The 19,138-nt window shown below is 40.1% G+C and overlaps 1 protein-coding gene across 1 annotated transcript in view; it reads left to right on the top strand.

Moving 5' to 3' along the window:
* nnt (nicotinamide nucleotide transhydrogenase) overlaps positions 1-18,221 on the top strand; it is a 36,266-nt gene extending 18,045 nt beyond the window's left edge. Inside the window, exons 13-22 of the mRNA XM_069163933.1 lie at positions 1,838-1,983; positions 2,222-2,417; positions 3,091-3,324; positions 5,894-6,054; positions 7,825-8,004; positions 8,348-8,507; positions 11,481-11,562; positions 12,925-13,043; positions 14,604-14,719; positions 15,610-18,221. Coding sequence (XP_069020034.1) covers positions 1,838-1,983; positions 2,222-2,417; positions 3,091-3,324; positions 5,894-6,054; positions 7,825-8,004; positions 8,348-8,507; positions 11,481-11,562; positions 12,925-13,043; positions 14,604-14,719; positions 15,610-15,759 — 1,544 coding nt within the window. The 3' untranslated portion in view covers positions 15,760-18,221. The remainder of the gene's footprint in view (positions 1-1,837; positions 1,984-2,221; positions 2,418-3,090; positions 3,325-5,893; positions 6,055-7,824; positions 8,005-8,347; positions 8,508-11,480; positions 11,563-12,924; positions 13,044-14,603; positions 14,720-15,609) is intronic.
* The last annotated feature ends 917 nt before the right edge of the window (positions 18,222-19,138 follow it).

Raw genomic sequence — 19,138 nt, forward strand, 5'->3', positions numbered from 1 at the left:
ACTAAATTCAATCCATGCTGTAAGCAGACATCAAGACAGTATAGACAATCTAAAAAATTAAATCATCTGCAACTCACATCCTGTGTGCTCCTCAAAAAGGAAATCATAATTTTAAAGGGAGAGCGATATTTCTTGATAAAAAAAACAAAAACGTGTTTCATAATGGGACGATATCTGCACACCAATCAATCATTACAATCTTCATCTACATATATGGAGAACTTTTTAGACTAAAGACAATAAAATCTTACCTTGCGAGGCAGCTAGAATCCATCATGTCAGGCCTCACGTTTTGCACTAGTGTCCAGACCTCAGTTGTTTGGACCAATGGGACCCTCTAAGGACCTACTGGCTGCTGCAGACGTGGTTTAGTTGTGACAACAGTAAGAAACAACCGCTAATTCAAAAACAACGATCTGATTGAAGTTAGCTCAAAGTCGACGGTGGTAGACAAAGGGATCAGACAAAGGGTTCTTTACCATGCTAGTGGTACGACTGTATTGATCACAATGTCAGCCTGTCAGTCCAAACAACACTTCGGTCCAGTATGCACCAATTGGATGGATTGCCTTGAAATTCTTTCATTGGTGGTCCCCAGAGGATGAATCCTGATGACCTGTGAGGAAGATTCTCTAGCTTTTCCTCGCACCTCACCAGCAGGCCAAAGTTTTCACTCAATGAAATACCGCAACATCTACTGGATGGAGTGGCATAAAATGCTGTATCTGCATTCATGGTTTTCAGAGGATGAATCCTAAAGACTTTGGTGAGCCCCTGAGTTTCCACCAAGCACCACCATGAAGGTTTGGTTTGAGGGAAATGTCTCAACAAGCATTGCCATTAACTGTAGTAAAGAATCTCTTGACTCTTCTAGCAAAATACTTTGTTTTTTAACCAAACACCTCCAAAATGACACTCCCATCGTTCCCGACTGTTTAGCAAATGTTAGCATGATAAGATGCTAAACTAAATGTGTGAATATTTCACATTTTGAACATTATAGCTGCTTCACAACAGTGTGTAACATGTAAGTACACTGAAGTTAGATTAACACATGTCTTCGCTGGCCTGGGTGTAAAGTCTTTATCTTGTTTTAGCCTTTATGACTTGGATAGTGTTGCTGATACACTTTTTTTTTTTTCTTGTGAGCTTTCTAAATATAGTGCCAGTGAAGCCATTCTGTTTTTAAAAAAGAGTAACCAAAGGAACTGGCAAATCCTGGCTTTGCGTTTCTTAAATACAAGAACATTCCTCCATATTAATATATTGACACAGACTGGTCTGCAGTAATAGTAGTCAGATTATTATTACATGTTTTAACCAGGACATTCTATGACTATTATTTCATGTAGTGGAAAGAAACAGATGCTAACCTCTGATTCACCTTTGTATGTATGGGTGCGTGTGTGTGCACGTGGCTACAATCATGCCAAAGGGGAAAAAGGGAGGCATACACACGGAAATGTGATCTTCTCTTGTAAAGCAGTGAGACACTGTCTGGTCTCTGTTTGACACCTCTGAGGTTTTGTACTTGAAATATTTACACTGACATGAAGTAGACTCATTAAATTCCTAACATTGGTTATTGGGCTTGGCAACAGTTTTTAGCTGTTGGCCCTAAAACACCTGTTGTCTAAAAATATCCATATTTCAGGTGCCTCGGCTCCCTGCCTGTTTATCCCCGTGTCAAAACCTGTTTCGTTTTATTTTTTTATTTTTTTTTTTCACCTGGATTTTTGTATATTTCTGTTACCTCTTATTCTGTAAAGATGCTTTTAAACGTGATCTAGTGCCACTTCAAGAACAAGTGTATTCATTTTCTCTGTCTCTCACGCAGGTGGTTTCCTGGTGACTCAGAAGATGTTGGACATGTTCAAACGTCCCACTGATCCTCCAGAGCACAACTACCTCTATCTGCTTCCTGGTGGCGTCTTCCTCGGAGGCTACGCCGCTGCTCTGCAGTCTGGATACAACATTGAGCAGGTGTGAGAGGATGTTTATGGCATGTCCACGCTCAGTTCAGGAGCTCTGTCCCTCACAAAACAGCCAATAACCACCTCCAGGGTTCCAAAAGGATTCTTGGTTTTCCCAGATGTTATTTAGGACCTTCCAAATATAATCATTCGGCCTTTTTTTTTCCTCCTGTGATCCTTCAATCATTTATCCACAACCCCACCTTTTTTTTTTTTTCTTCCCATTCTCTCTCTCTTTCTCTTACCAGATGATATACTTGGGCTCAGGTCTGTGCTGCGTTGGTGCCCTGGCTGGCCTTTCCAACCAGTCCACAGCCCGTCTGGGTAACGCTTTGGGTATGATGGGAGTCGCGGGGGGGATCGTTGCCACTCTGGGCGCCCTCAAACCGAGTCCCGAGCTCCTGGCACAGATGAGCGCAGCCATGGCTGTAGGTGGCACTGCGGGTGAGTCTCTGTGTATTTACATTGAGAGAATGAGACGGCAGTCTTGCAGGCAAACGTTCAGATGGAAAGTGTGTTGCCTTTGTAAAATAGTAGCGATGCGTTTTGCATTTTTGGTGAGTGTGTGCATGCCTTCCAAATTCGGTCAGATTAAGCAGCAGGTGTGCCGAGAGCCGGGTCTGTGATGTTTACATCAAACAGAACATGACTAACTTCCCCACCCGACACAGGAGGTCTCTCAGAATGGTCAGCCTCACCAATTACTCACTTTCTCTCCCTCTTTCAGGATAGTTTGATCATTTAGATGCTAATTGTTCCGGTAACAAAGCTCAAACCCAGACTAAACTATCTACACAGACAATAATGCTTTTTTCCAGATACAGTGATGTTGAAAGGCTTCCTGCAGGGCACATGTGGACACACACACACACACGCACGCACACACGCACACACACACACAACACGCTCACCACGCTCACACAAAGTGTAGAGCAACTCACAAACATGGAATTTCCCCGAGCAGGCCTCATCAGCAACACCTGGCTCTTCAGATCCGCCCACTTCCCAGCAATCCTCTGAGTGTGTGTGCACATGCTTGTGATTTGCATGTTATTTGTGTTGTGGGTCTTTCAGGGCCACTACCCTTTATTTATTTGTTATCTCTTTTTCTCTCGAGGCCTGACCATTGCTAAGAGGATCCAGATCACGGACTTGCCCCAGCTGGTGGCCGCCTTCCACAGCTTGGTCGGAATGGCTGCTGTGCTCACCTGCGTGGCTGAATATATGATTGAGTACCCCCACTTCGCCACAGACCCGGCAGCCAACCTCACCAAGATAGTCGCGTACCTCGGCACCTACATCGGTGGAATCACTTTCAGTGGCTCGTTGGTGGCGTACGGCAAACTGCAAGGTGACAGACAGAACTTACACTAATGCTGTTATGTTATTATAAAGCACATTTATTCATTACACTGTTGCTGACCCAAGGTTGCCATAGAGAAAGCTGAACGTAGCCCATCGTGTTGCTATTTGACTCTTTATAGGTGCACGATACACGTTGATAAAACCTTGATGTGGTCTTGTTCTCCTTAAAGAAAGAGTAAATAGTTAATTGTGGTGAATTAGTTGAGACCTACTCATTCTCAACTCTTTTTACATCTCAAGACCAGTATCATGCTAACATCTCTGCATTCAAGGCCTGGTTTACTAAGATCTCAAATAGAGGGTACTAAATTCCGTGTTCCTTCCAAGAGTTAGCGAAACAATTTTTGCACCCGTTTTGCTGGTGATTTAAGAGTAACTGCGTCATTGAAATCAGGTGCAAATCGCTGTATTTAAATGAGGGATTTGCGTGTGTTGAAGTGATTCCAGCCATGAAAAACACAGAACGACCCCAAAAGGAAAAGGAAATCGGATCCCATTGAAATATAAATATAACAAGAACAAAACACTATATAGGAGATTATTAGCAAGAAAGTCAATACTGTGGGGAAAACAAAAAGGTGAAAAAAAAGGCTTAATAATAAAACGTCGGCAAATAAAACAGGAGGGACGGTGGATGAAATCCTCTAACAAACACCGATCAGCAGGTCCAGCTCTTTCTGTGATGAGCAGGTGACTTTTCATTCAAGGCCTCACGACTGCTCAGGAACCTTATGAAGACACCTGTAAATACTGCGGGACACATTCAGGACCTGTGACAACACACCTGAATAACGGGACTGGGTGGGATATCCAAGCAGCGATGCGCTGGAACGACCCAGAGGCAGGAAAATGCTGAGTCGTAAGAAGTTTTGACATTGCTAGTATTTTGTGGCTCCTCCTTGTTATTGGCTGTCAATCATCAATCAGTTCATTCAATAACTCAGAAATGTCATCGCTGGACAGACGATATGTCTGAATAGTTTTTCCCTCTGACATCTAAAAAAAACAAAACGTTTCCGTGGGTGTAAAACAACGTTCTCTGCGTATTCTTTAGTTTCTCTGCGTCTCCTTCTCACCACAATAAGAGCAGCCGTCTCTCCAGATTTGCGCATCTGATTAATAGGTTCCTTTCAGTCGTACTAAAATACACAACAATCACTTCTCCTGTTTCTACTTTCAGGTTTAGTAAATATCGTTGCGGGTGCTAAATTGTTCTGTTTACATTTCCCCTCCCAGTATTTTGCACCTTCAGGCAGAAACGCCCGATATTACATATGCATGCAGGCAAACGCGCAAAATGGACAACGTGTGTTAAATTGCACATTTGAAAGACGCAATCCTCACTGCACGTCGTTGTTAAATCTGCTTGGACATTTATTTGTAGGTGGTGTGGAGTTTGCACGTGATTTTACATGCGCAAACATTTAGTAAATCAGGCCCATAGTGTAGAACTGGTAGCTAATTAGCTAAGCTTGGGTCAGCATAAAGACTAGAAACAAGGGGAAACTGCTAATTTATATTTTGTTTTGGATATAGATTAAATTCAATTATGTAGCTTTACAGATGCTAGCAGATGGATTTTTTTTGGGTTTGAGATAGGCTAGCTGTTTACTGCATTCATTTTGAATGCCAAAATAAATTAATCATCCCCTTGCTCTAGCTCTGTACATAATGCACAATCATGAGTTATAAAGTTTCCTAAACTGTAATGTTTCCTTTAATGGCAGTAGACTTCACCCTTCTGTTTGTTGTAATCGTGTTGTCTTTTTAGTGCGATGCATCCTTGGTTATAATTTTAGCAGTTGCCACTTACCATTTTTCAATTTGATTTGTAACTGCTTATTTCTGAGTTAATTCAATTCAATTCAATTCAGTTTTATTTATATAGTGCCAAATCACAACAGAGGTTATTTCATGGCACTTAACACATTAAAGTTCTTACAGTTGAACTTTACAACATTATACAGAGAAACCCAACAATTCAACAATTCCCACATTTATTAAACCTCACAAGTTAGGTGAACTGTACATCTCAAAACACTTTGATACTTTGGGAGAATGAAAGAACAATATTGTCTTTTATTGAGGTGGATGAACTTTTCCTAAACAGCATTGATAATGTTATTTAACCTTGCTCAGGACAGGTGATGTATCAGCTTGGTCATACTGTATTTATCAAAACAAGAAGGTCTGACTGCTGCCTGCTGTGAAGGGGAAAGAAAAAGAAAAAAAAAACCAGAAAGTTCATCAGGTTCATGTGCCTACACCAGTCCTGGCAGCCACACTCTACTTTCCATGTTGACTGCAAGTGTTTCATAAGGACAAATTATGCATGAATATGACATTCAGTTCATTGACAAATCTCAAGTGGTGGCTGCTAAAGGTGAAATAAAAGGTTTTTATATTTTTAATGTCTATGAGTTCACAGCTGAATAAGTAAAGCTGTTCGTTTGCAATTATTAATTGCGTGTTTTTCAGTCCCTAATCTGTATTATTTTCTATTTTCTCTTGTGTTCCCATCATTCTTTCGCTGCCTCCTTCTTCTCCACATGCAGGCGTTTTGAGCAGTGCTCCCTTGATGCTCCCTGGTCGTCATGCTCTGAACGCCACTCTTATGGCAGCTAGTGTTGGTGGGATGATTCCCTACATGCTGGATCCAAGTTACACCACAGGCCTCACCTGCCTCGGATCAGTGTCTGCTCTCTCCGCTGTCATGGTATGCTGTGTGTGTGTGTGGATTACTGAGGTCTGTTATTGCACTCAGCGAGGCCCTTTAAGAGAAAAATCTGCAGTTGAAATCTTGCACATTGAAACATTCTTACATGGTGACAGACTGAAAATGTAAGAATGTTGTTAAAACTTCCATAAATGCCAGGAAGGGAAAAGGGAATTAAAGAGTCAGAAAAAAAATTGCTGTAGAAGCAGACGAGGATGTAGTACATGAGAAAAAAAGACAACAGAAGGGATTTACTAATAAATGTCAAGTCAGAGGCTTTTTGCACAGGAAACAGTAGCTGCCCAGAAATTCAGAGTGGAGTAGAGAGCTGGCAGCCGTTGTGGCAAACAGGCTGGACCTTGTGAAGCTGCCAGGGTCCTGCTTTTATTTCACTTATAAACTGGTCTCTGCTATTGTTAAGTCATGCCTAACCTTTTAAAATCTCAGTTTATCAGAGAAAGAGGACTCTTGGCGTGCGTCTGTCGCAAAGCGTTTTCTGCTAGTTTAAGACCGACACAGTTGTCATTTTCCCATCCAGCGCCCACTTTGTATAAAAATCAAATGTGCCTGCGCCCATCTGAGCATTTAACAATAAACAGAAACTGTAGCTACTTCTGACCCCATACAGGTGTATGATTCACCGTGTAGCTACTGACGAAACTTTGGATTTACATTTTGTCATATTTCTACAAGTAATTGTAATAAGGATCTGCAGAAAGCATGTACATTTCAAAGGTATTGAAAAAGAAATGTTGCAAACATTGCTCAGAAAAGTCTGTGATCAAGACAGGTGATTGATTCACTTATCAGTTTTTACTGTGTGATCACAAGAAAAAACAAGTGAAGGGGTACTTTTTGTGGATTTGAATCCATCTTTAGAGAAACTGCCGTCTTCATTGGCAGTTATTCTTCACTGATGTCGAGTTTTGAGATGTACAGCTTCTGAAAACAGATTATAATCAGGTGAATCCAAGCAGAGCAGACCGCGACAGACAGCACACGCTATTTTAATTACTGTAAAATGTGAAGAAAATTATACTCAGTGACGTGTTGCAATTTCAGCGTTTTTGCTCGGTTTGTTTATTTACGTGTTGCCGGGAAAATCAGCAACTGGACTGCGTCCCAGAGAATGATAATCAGTGCATCCCTGAAGACGTTAGATGGATATCATTTCTGTTTGTTTTACATGTTTGACCTCTAATCAGCTGTTAAACTACAGTATAATGAATCATCTTTTGTACATGCGTGTTACAGTTACACAAGTTCCTAAAAATAGACCTGCAGTTTGGTCAGCGAGAAAGATCTACGACGTATGAATTGAAGGAATTAAGCTCACACTTCTGGATCTGGCTGCTGCTTTGGTAAATCCAGTTGGTCCTCATTAAAACAAAAACTGTGCGAGTGATAGAAGGACCGAGAAAAAGTGGGTTTAATTGTGACAAATGCATCGAAAACTAGAAAGCTTGTTTTCTCTCCTTTTGAAGAGAAATGCTTGGAAGAGACTTCCAAGTAAGAATCCAACAGTGAATCATCAATCTAGCTAGTTTCAGTTATCAAATGAGGATTTTTTTTTTTTTTTTAATGCCTTATAATCATTTTCTTCACTTCTTCTTTATGCATCACTCTTCTATATAGCTGAGCCTCACTTCTGCCATGGCTCTGACCAAAACAAACAGATAATCTGATTACAGCAGTGGATTAACCTTTATGTGTCTGTGTCCCCCCCCCCCCCCCCCCCCCCTTTTCCCCCACATACACATTTTCCTTCAGGGTGTAACTTTGACTGCAGCTATTGGAGGCGCCGATATGCCTGTTGTCATCACCGTGCTGAACAGTTACTCGGGCTGGGCCCTGTGCGCCGAGGGCTTCCTGCTCAACAACAACCTGCTGACCATCGTCGGGGCCCTCATCGGGTCGTCTGGAGCCATTCTGTCATATATTATGTGTGTGGTAAGTGGAGCGCAGTCTTTGTTTAAAGAACAACAAACATCAACATGTTGCTACTTTGAGTGTCAGCACCACTGTTTGAAATGGTACAGTGCGCTTGATGTGTTTTGTAGATGAGCACATACTGTTTTAATGTGGTTGTTCCTCTCTTGTCCACCAGGAGGGACTCTAACTTTACCTTTATAGTGAGATTATGGAGTCCCTGTTCTGAGTAAAGTGGCAGGTCACAAATGTGTGAAATTTCCCTGTCATATGTATTTTCTTGTACACAGCCAATGAAGTTAAAAAAAAAAAAAAAAAGGAAAAAGTGTAATCATAAATATAAAACATGTTTTCTTCCTCTCAGGCCATGAATCGTTCACTGGCTAACGTAATCTTGGGAGGCTACGGCACGTCTTCCACCGGCACAGGAAAGCCCATGGAGATCACAGGGACACACACAGAGGTCAACGTGGATCAGACTGTCGACATGATTAAAGACGCCCATAACATAATCATAACTCCAGGTAACACACATACACGCACACAGGTCTTGTACGTGAGTGGAAAAACATGGTACTTGACTGTGCCGGTCACTTTTTTTTTTCTAGAATTAGAAAAGTGTGTGTTCTGTTTACTTAACCTTTTCTTGACCCATGTTACATCACCATTTTGCCAGGCTAATTGACAAGTCATGGTGGAGCGCGCGCACACACACACACACACACACACACACACACACACACACACACACACTCTCTTAGGTTTCTGTGTGGTCGTCAGTCCCTCGTAAATAGACATTCTACAGTGCAGCGTATATATGCAAGGTCAAGGGGAAATTAAATAGAATGAGGGTACGCTGGGTTTTTCTTGACAACTCAAACACTACATTTCAAATTGGCTTCTCGCTCCTTTCTCAGGGTTAGAGCGCGGCGTCCCACCTTTGTCCCAGCTACACGGTTTTCTTCGTTTCACATGTTTTCAATATTTGACCAGATATGTGTGTGGGAACCTCCCACTTGGACGATTACGATTGTCCTTGGAGCTGCTGCTCTAAATTCGTCACTGTGTGGCCCAGTGACATTTCAGTCCCCTCGTCAGACTGCTGTGAACCAAAGAGTTGTTTTACTCACGTGGGTACATGTAAACACAGACCAAAGGCATCCAGCCTACTAATTGGTGATTCCAGTCACAGCGCCTATATACAAAGACTCAGCAGCTGCAAAATCACAAGAATTGCGAAATTAAAATGGTCACGTGGTGAAAAACAAGTGAAGCAAGGAACGGCATCCAATGTAGGTTAAACCATTTATTCTTTTGTAAGACAAAGAGGAACATGTCTGACAGCTAAAACCAAAAACAGGCACAAAAAATCAAATGGAGTAGATATAAAAAATATATATATATATATATATATATATTTTTTTTTAGCCTTTCCCAAAAATTACCCACAAACAAAACAAGACAAGATGAATAATAAAATACCAGACATTTATTTTAAAGAACACAGAATAGTTTAAATGAGTGCAAGCATGAGAATTACTTTAACAAAACCTGTTAAAGTAATAGTTTATGATTTGGGTAATTTTTAAATCACTAGTAAGTTATCAACACTTCGTTGCTCAGTCATAATGTCACCAAGCTTCATTAAAGTCACACTCAGCACAGGGATGTTGTTGTGAGATTTGTTTCACGGGCAGAAGTCTTACTGAAATGTTTCTCTCTGAATTTGCAACTGAAATTTGAATGTATTTGATAGTTAATATGTTACTGCACAATGACATACAAATTTCAATATAAATTTTAAATGCTAAAACATTACATCAGCCAGAGTATACAGGTCATATTTTGTTCCTGACACCAGTTACATAACACATACAATTCAAATTCCTGGTTTTTTTCCATGCTCTTAATAGTTCGCAGTAGACTGATATTGTTGCTCAGTGCCGGCAGTCACTGAGTCAGTCCCCTTGTTTCCATTTTGACCAATCTCCCTAATTGGAGCCGTCACAGTCACTTTGCCTGATTGACATCTGTGGAAACGGTTAAGACCCAGCCTGATAAACATAAGTGTTTTCCTGGCCCATCTCTGCATGGTCTGGGTCCCCTTGTTTTTCTTCTCAGAGAAACTCCAGCGAGAATATTGGAAGCACAAAGAATAAAAAAAATTGAGACGGAGAAAGAAAAAAAAAAAGGTGGAAACTACTAAATTGTTGAGCGGGAAGGCAGACAGTCAACCATGTTTTTTCTACTTTTACTCGTGCTGCGTTTGAAACCTTGTCACTTTGATTGGTGTGTTGTAACAAGACGGTTTCTGACTGGTTGTTGTGACAAGGCTAGTAAACACCACTGGACTGTTTGACATGTGTTTGTGTGTGTGTGAGAGAGGGTGTGATAAATATCAAATACCATACACCAGCATTATTACACATGAAAGAAATCTAAGGCTTAGAGAAGGAAACACTTACTGTACTGTGTAAAGGTGGTGTTGTACATCAAGGCAACATGATCTTATAATATATTCTTTCAATTTTTAAACATCATTTTAAATGCTGTATATTAATATCTGTCCGTGACATGAGGGTGGGCCATTCTGACTAAATAAATCATAGAATCATAGAAATTGGTTAATAAATTAAGTAGATCATTATTTGAGCATTGTTTTTTTTTGTGATTTGTCATTAAATCTATAATCTAACAGTGATGAATTCTGAGTAGTAAAACACTGCTGAAACATACTGAGAGCAGACCTCAGCACACAGCCAACATCAAGATGAAGCATACAGTAGATTTATTATTTCTCCACTTCAGATCACTTAAAATTGAAAAAAAAAAAAAAAGACATGAATTTAAGCACACTGAGTCCTGTGCTTTAATATGTAAGTGCTGCTCAGACACACGCGTGCAATATCGTACTCAACTCCCTCGGCGGCATTAGCATAATCAGTACACTATATTAAAGCTTATTTTATGTGCTTGTGTAAATTCAGTTTTGCATGTTTTCTGAGTTGGTACAAGTTAATGAAGGCAAAGCCTCAGCCTTGGTAAATTGTAATATTGATTAGTCTGCCTGATGTAAAATGTCACAAAATATTGGAAAATACCAATTTCAATTCACCCCCAAAAAATACTCAAATGATGATTTGTCATGCATTTTTTTGCAAAGTGACTAATGGTTGCAGCGCTAGCACAGAATAATAAGTATTGCTTCATTGGACTGGGAACCAAACTTGGATACTTTTTTTGCACCGACCAAACTGCTTCGATCCTAATTAGTATTAAGAAACTTGTCATTCAGTACCACATTTTGATATGTAGGCTACATCCACAACTAGTACATTTTTGTTTAAAAAAAAAAAACACAACTTTTGCCACGTTTACAAACAAGTAAATCTATTCGGCATCAGTGAGCCAATACAGCGTTTGTCATATCGTGACATAACTTGCATAATCTGCACTTTCATCTCACTCTTGCTGGTGTTGTTTTAAATCCATTTCAGGTTATGGACTCTGTGCTGCAAAGGCCCAGTACCCCATCGCTGAGCTGGTGAAGCTGCTTCAAGAGGCTGGCAAGAAAGTCAGGTAAGGCAATGATGAAAGCTAACTCGCATTTAATTGATTAAAATAAACTACAGTATGTCAGTGTGTCTTTAATAAATAATAATAATAATAACAAATAACAGTTGTTCATAAACAGGGTTTTTTAAGAGGATTTTAAACAGATGAATATATATTTATACAGAATAAATAGGTGTGGACACATCAAGTACCGATGGTTATAGAAAAGTTCAAAGAGAGATTGATATCCAGTATTGTATGATACATTTATAGAATACAAAATGTAACCTGTACCACGAAGGACAGAAAAGAAGAGTTGAGGTTTTGCCCTAGATTATAAAATGTGACAGGACCGATATGAAGTGACGTATGTGTGTGTGTGTGTGTGTGTGTGTGTGTGTGTGTGTGTGTGTGTGTGTGTGTGTGTGTGTGTGTTTGAGGAAGGAAAAAGGAAATACGAAGGACAAGGTACAGCGGAAGCTCATGTAATTGTCCTGCCTCTGTCGTTTGATCCTGGCTTTTGCAGCTGCTGCTGCTTAGAGCATTTGTACTTGATTAGAGGAAAGTGGGTGGTCAGAGAAAGAGGGGGAAAAAACCTCCTTCACCCTGATCTCTTGCTCTCTCATTTTCTCTGTTCTGTATTCTTATTCAGTCTCTGTCTTCTTACTCTTGTACTACCTGCCTGTGTAATTCTTTGTGGACTCTTTATTGTAAATACACCGTAAAGTTTGAGAGCAGAACACACTTTCACTTCTCTTCTTCCAGACCAACACCACTGTGTTTTCCCTCCGTCTTACCGGGCATGTAGACTGTGTGGAATTACACAAAGGGCAGAAACTGACTTTTTCAAACCGCAATTGCTAATACGTCCCAGAACCGGCGGGCCATCTGTAGTCTGTATCCGCCTAAACTCAGCGAACAAGTAGAAAATAAATCTTCAAATGGTGGTCGGCCTCATGGCAAAGCGGCTGGAAGGGCAAAGACAAGGAGAGAGAGAGAGAGAGAGAGAGAGACAGTCACCATGATTCAGTGGCTGGTGTTAATTTCCTTCTCTGATTACATGACATGGCTAATTGAGTTTGAGAGCTATATATACACATTCCCACACATGCACTCAACAAATAATACACAGTAGAAGAGTTGTGTGTGTGTGTGTGGGGGGGGGGGCGTGCGTGCGTGCGTGCGCGTGCATGTATAACCAGACAATAATCACAAATGTCTCTCATCTCCATTTGTCCAAATACTCCATTTTATTGTCTCCATTTTTTTTAAATTCCATCCGTCTATCTGATGTAAGAGTTCAAGTTTATGAGGGTGACTAACCTGGTCATTAAATGAAGGACTGTGTTCAACTATTCATTAAGAATCAGTCTTTTGTTCCCACAGGTTTGGTATTCATCCGGTGGCTGGCCGTATGCCGGGTCAACTCAACGTGCTGCTGGCTGAAGCTGGTGTCCCGTACGATATTGTCCTGGAAATGGAGGAGATTAATGAGGACTTTGCGGGTAAGAGACAGTTATTTCTGCCTTTAACTTACCGTACCTGCCATGAATTCATTTGGTTTTGCCGCTGCCTTTTAAAGAGTTTGTAAATAAGGCAGTTTGTATTTAAAAATATAGAGTAACATTTTTTTTTTCTGAATTTCTGTGAAATTTACATTTGTGCTTTAACTTTGGACAGAGCCAGGCTCACAGTTTTCACCTGCTTCCAGTCTTTATGCTGACTGTCTTGCTCAATATTTAGAGCACAGCCAAGACAATAACAATCTTCTCATCCGCATCTTGAAAATAAAACAAATTCGAGTATTTTACAAAAAAATCAAACTGATCTTTTAATTGATTTCAGTTTCAGATTAAAAAAATACAGTTTATGATTAACTTACTGACAAATAGAAGCAAACTTTTCAGGGTCAAGTATTGTGGCATGACAACATCCACTTTTTTATGCCTTGGCATTATCTTTTCGGATTGTCCGGTCGTCCAACTTTTGTGAACCTGATATGTAAGGGACTGTTTTAAATTATTAAATAAAGAATGAACTGATTATAATTTTAGTGGTCAAAGGTCACTATGACCTCGCAAAACACAGTTGTGGCGATAACTCAAGACTTTACATGCTCATCATGACAAAATTGCACACAAATGTCTTAATGGGATACAAAAATGAAGTGATGACATTTTATATTTAAAAGGTCATCTTCACTGTGACATCAACATATTATGCAAAAACACTTTTCTGGCCATTTTTCAACACCATAACTCGAACAGAAAGGAAGATTGTGACCATATTCCACATTTGGTCAGATACTGAATTGGTGTCACTAATCTGGGGTGACCACTTTTAAACTGGTATTTATATAGCTCTTCTGTGCTGCCGGGTTAAAGATGTGTGTGAATCATCCACGTTTCAAAATGTTTTGCTTTTTTGCAGCAACATCCATATTTGAAGCCTTGTCTCGTCATGGCTGCAACTTTTGTGTTCGATAAGAATCGGCTTCATTGGCCAAATTCCTTCAAAATCTTCACCACATGTATTATATGAGTCTGGAAATGGATGTAAACTGCATATTGACTGTTTGGTGGAGGCATACAACTGCGAGATGGCAATTCCAGTCTGTTTTTCCTGGTAGCATGGAAACCATTTGTTGCAGAAACACCAATGATTTTTTTCCTGAATCTGTCCAATTAAATCTGATTTTTTTTTGTCCCATTTTGAAATTCTCACAATCCCATTTTGGAGTCTTCTCCCACAAGATTGCTCCCATCATCTCCAAGTTTCCTACACCATCTCCAACTAAATGAGCCATAATGTGGAAGCCAAATCCTCAAAAACGGGAGACACCCAATCACATAAATTTGTGTTTGGCGTTAGGTTGTTATTTAAGGTCATGGCACATACGTGACAAAATGAGTTGTGACATTCTTCACAAAACGTTGACGTGTTTGAAGATAAACTTCATAAAGTGGCATCATTGCCCAAATGTTGTGTAAAAAAATAAGTGTATTTTGCAAAAATAGAGGTTTTGATATTGTTTTCAAAGTTGAATTTGTTATGTGTCCAATCAGACACTGACCTGGTCCTGGTGATTGGCGCCAATGACACAGTGAACTCCGCCGCCCAAGAAGACCCTAACTCCATCATCGCCGGCATGCCCGTGCTGGAAGTCTGGAAGTCGAAGCAGGTGAGACATCTGGTGAATGCATGTGGGATAATAAGATGTGTCCTGAAGCCCAAGAAGATGAAGAGGAGTGGAAGATTTTTTACAACAACTGGACTGTCCACACCTGCAGAGGGGCCTCCATTTGACGCACACAAACCGAAAGACACGCTGACCCACACTCGCTCGCACAGACGCAGATTGTTACAGTTCCAGGTGCAGTCGCATCCTGATCCCATTAGTGGTGACTGTGTCCATGTGGAATGACAACATAGGAAAGCATCCCACTGGCACTGCATAGAGATCTGAGCTTTATACGACGCTCCCAACAGTTTCCACACACTTTCCCCTGGGGAAATCAAAGAGGGCACTCCACCTAACCACACTCAAAACACACACACACACACATACACACACGCACACACACACACACACTTACAGTACAGGTGCATGGTTAAATAGTCATAATACACGACTAGCAGAATTTTTTTTATCAAGTTGAACTTCAGTAAATTGCATCTATACAGAAATCCTCATCCAAAACAAACTCTTAAAGGTTTTAAGGTTATGATTTATTGGAATTAGATTTATGATAAGAAAGTTGTAAAATATTTAAAAACAACAGAGTTAGTGAGATTTTAGGGAAATTACAAATTACCCAACTGTATGGAAAAAAAAAAAAAATCAATGCTCTCTTCATTTGCATCCAAGTTCAACAGACACGTTTGTTTGAGAGAGGAGATGTGTGGCAAGGACGAGGGAAAACTTCTGGTTTGACTTAAGAACAGTTGGACGAGTTTTTACAGAATTGGCGAGATGTTGTTGAAAGGCTTCAGCGTTGTGATCTCTTAATTGTCCCCTCAGAAGCTCATGAGTGTGTTTCTGTGTGTGCGACTGCATCTCCTCCTGTCTAGGTGATTGTGATGAAACGTTCCCTGGGTGTGGGATACGCAGCTGTCGACAACCCCATCTTCTACAAACCCAACACTGCGATGTTGCTAGGCGACGCCAAGAAGACTTGTGACGCCCTGCAGGCCAAGGTCCGCGAGTCCCAGAGCCAGTAACGCGGCCCTGCCTCAAACGGACCTATCTACCGAGAGCACACCCGGAGAGAGGAAGGAAGACCACAACAAGGCAAAGTTTTTCCAACAGTACTCCACCATTCATGTCATCTTTGTTCAATTGTAGCTCGGCCAACTGAGCAAAGATGATTACCAAGGTAAAAAGTTTTTTGGCGAACCCTTCTCATGATCTTTAAATGAAAGAAAGTTTGTTGTAAAAAATATGCTTGTGCAGTAAGAGCCAAACAATGCCGATAGTGTAGAGCTCTTATTATTTTCCACTGAGGTAATGTACGTAAATACGGATGTGTTTTTTTTCCTCTTTGACAATTCTTTTATTTCTAGATATTAAAGGAAGTGTACGCCAACTATATACTTGTGCTCAGAGTGTCATCTTCGTCGTAGACACGTATATTAATGTAAAACAACAACAATCTGAAGTGTAGATGCTTTAAAGCATTAGATATGTTAAATTATATTGTTAAGATTTGTTTAACAAATAGTCAATAGCTAAATGGAAATATTAGATGAATTGGAATAAAGAAACTCGGGAGGGTGAATCACCACAGAAAGATGTATGAGAGACTTAAGCACTAACATTTCTCCACACTGTAAAGTGTTTCCTCCTCCTTTTCTCCCGAATTTTATTTTAGTTCTAGTGAGGTAATTTGGTGTTCCCTTTGATAGATCTACGAGCTAATTTGCTTGTTTTTTCCGTAAATGTAAAAAGGAAAAAAAGCAGAACAGTGCATCATTTTTGTAAAGTTCTTTCAGTTTCAGTTTTATACTGTATTGACAGATTTTTTTTTTTATTTGGTCTAATAATTATCATGCGCTTCGAAAAATGTCTATGTCTGGTTATGCTATTTGCTTTTTTTCTTTTCACTCGAGTGTGTCTTGTGACCTCCACCAAGTGCACCAATCACACACTGATCCAAAACTAGTAAAAATCCATTCTACTTAGCTTGCGATGCAATAAACTAAATGGATCTGACCTTTACTTGCGAGACCACAGCTGTTCTGAAATGCCAGAAAAGACTGTCCTGCTCTTACAAACAAACACTTTCGCAGCTCTGATAGCTGAATGGATTTTATGATGTTTTTGAACCAGGTGTGCTCCATCGTCCTGTGTGGTTCGGTTATTACAGTACACGTGATGCTAGCTTTCGGCCTTAATGGTAAAGAAGGGTTGGTTTTGTAAATGCGGCTCATCCACTCCAATGTGTGTCCTCATTATTGCTCTACAGGGAAATGAAGGATCACTGTTTGTAAAGTAGGGCCAGATGTTAACCTGACTGTTGTGCAAAGAGCCTAAACAACAATGCAGTTATTTAATTGAGACCGTTGCCACATTTCAGAATTCATTAATTATTAGTAATTGTCTTTTTTTCTTCTTCTTTTGTTTAAGTCTGACATTTGCCATAAACATAAATCTATGCCAAACCGTCCCGTCGCACGCAATCTGGATAGCTTCTACGACACAAATATAGATAGGTTGGCTCGTGTACATGAATTGCTCAAGAAAGATCGCTGATAAAATAACATTAGCTTCCACTCTATATCTGTCCTTAGACAGATGATTGAACCAAACTAAAAGTGTGATAACTTGGTCCATCAAATTTGAATGCTTAGCTGTAGTTGCACTCACTTGTTATTTTTACTGTTATGATACAGTAGATTGACTAACAATAATGTATATTGGTGCATGTTTAAGGAACAATAGTTCATGAGGTGACATGTCAGCAGTCTTGATCACTCTGTAATCTAAGTACTGTAAAACAATAGATATACTAGTTTCATCCTTGGACCTGATACCTTGACCATGACAACTATCCTACCTCTCCTTAAAACGACCAACACCTTCCCATTGGACGAACCTTCATCTGACCAATCGCCTTTGAGTGAAAGCACCACAGGATCAGGATCCTTTCCATCCACCCAGCTGCGTTCGACCAGTCAGCTCTCGTATACCCAAACATCAGGACCAATAGCCTTCTGTTTTGTGTTGCGTTTTCGACCATCAGATCCTCAGTTTGCTGCCGGTGGGTTTTCTCTGTTTTGCGAGTGTCGAGCTGCAGATGACATTAATGCTCATGAAGGGTTATTGTTCTTGCATGTCCCAATTACATAAGAAAATAGACTCTTTATGAACTCTTAAGCTTGAGATGTGTGCTTGATATTTGTACTGGCTGCCATTTTTTGAGGATCAAATAAAAGCGATTGAAAATCTTGATAATTTTACCAATGTGCTCCCGTATGCCTGAAACCTTTTTCTTTTTAAGGAAAGTATTTTTGTAGAGACGTCATATTTGTGCAGAGCAACAATGGGGTTTTTGAAGTTGTACAATGTTTCAGTGCACCACGTTAGAGAGATGAACTGATGAAATGTACTGTGAATTTGTTTTTCCCCTCTTTTGTTTATCATGGAACATTTTCACCCCTAATAAACTCGTATTTACACTAGATGTTGCCTGAAGGTGTCATTTCTTGCCCAACACTGATCTCAAAGGTGAAAGGTGCAGTTGAATTCGCAAATAGTAAACACGTTGATCTGCAAAGTTTTCCTTGAGGTCTACCGCAGCTTTGAGGTTAATGATACCGGCCCAATTTTGTAGGAAACTCAAATATTTGCTGCAATTACCTGGATGGAGGATCATGAGGGGGAAGGAGTTTTATCCACACTTCAACACATCTGACCAGTGCTGCTTTAGAGAGGGTAGACCAAATTATTTAGAAATTTAATACAGAAGAATTTTAGCTTTAACACAATCAGAAATTTCATTTAAAAAAAAAAAAGTAAGATAGTTTAAAGCAAGAAGTTAATGCAAGGCACAGAACTGAGGTTCGCTGATCAGAAAAGCCACAAATTTATTCAAGGAAATTATATCGACATGTTTAAGAGAGCACTCTGCAGCAGTTCTGTGTTTCTGTTTCAAAATTTTCACAAAGAAGATTGAACTTAAATGCTGAAAAGCTCAAGATAACAGTGTAACTATGACACATAGTTTTCATGAAGATACTGAAATTGTTTGAAGATAGTCGCATAAATAAAAAATACAGCTGGCAGGTGATGTAACTCCTGCAACCATTGTCAACAAGCATTTCCTCTATTTAAAAAAATAAATAAATAAGGCATCAGATGAACACGAAGCCTTGGTGAGGGAGAAGATGCACTCACATGGGGAGGAACGCCACCTCCATAACCTCATTGTCCCGCTGTTTCAGATTGCATGAGTCTGTGATGAGGGTCATGACAATGGCTGTAATCTAAATATAAATTTGTGTGACATTTTCACCTACAAGCGGCACTTGATTGCTATTCATCAGCAGAGCGTGAACTGGAGGTACTTAGAAGGGGAGTGGTGCCTGCAGAGATTAGACC

Source organism: Embiotoca jacksoni, unplaced genomic scaffold (assembly GCF_022577435.1).
Source record: "Embiotoca jacksoni isolate LCO1_2020_lvr unplaced genomic scaffold, fEmbJac1.0.p SCAF_10, whole genome shotgun sequence".
In the NCBI taxonomy this organism is placed as follows: Eukaryota; Metazoa; Chordata; class Actinopteri; family Embiotocidae; genus Embiotoca; species Embiotoca jacksoni.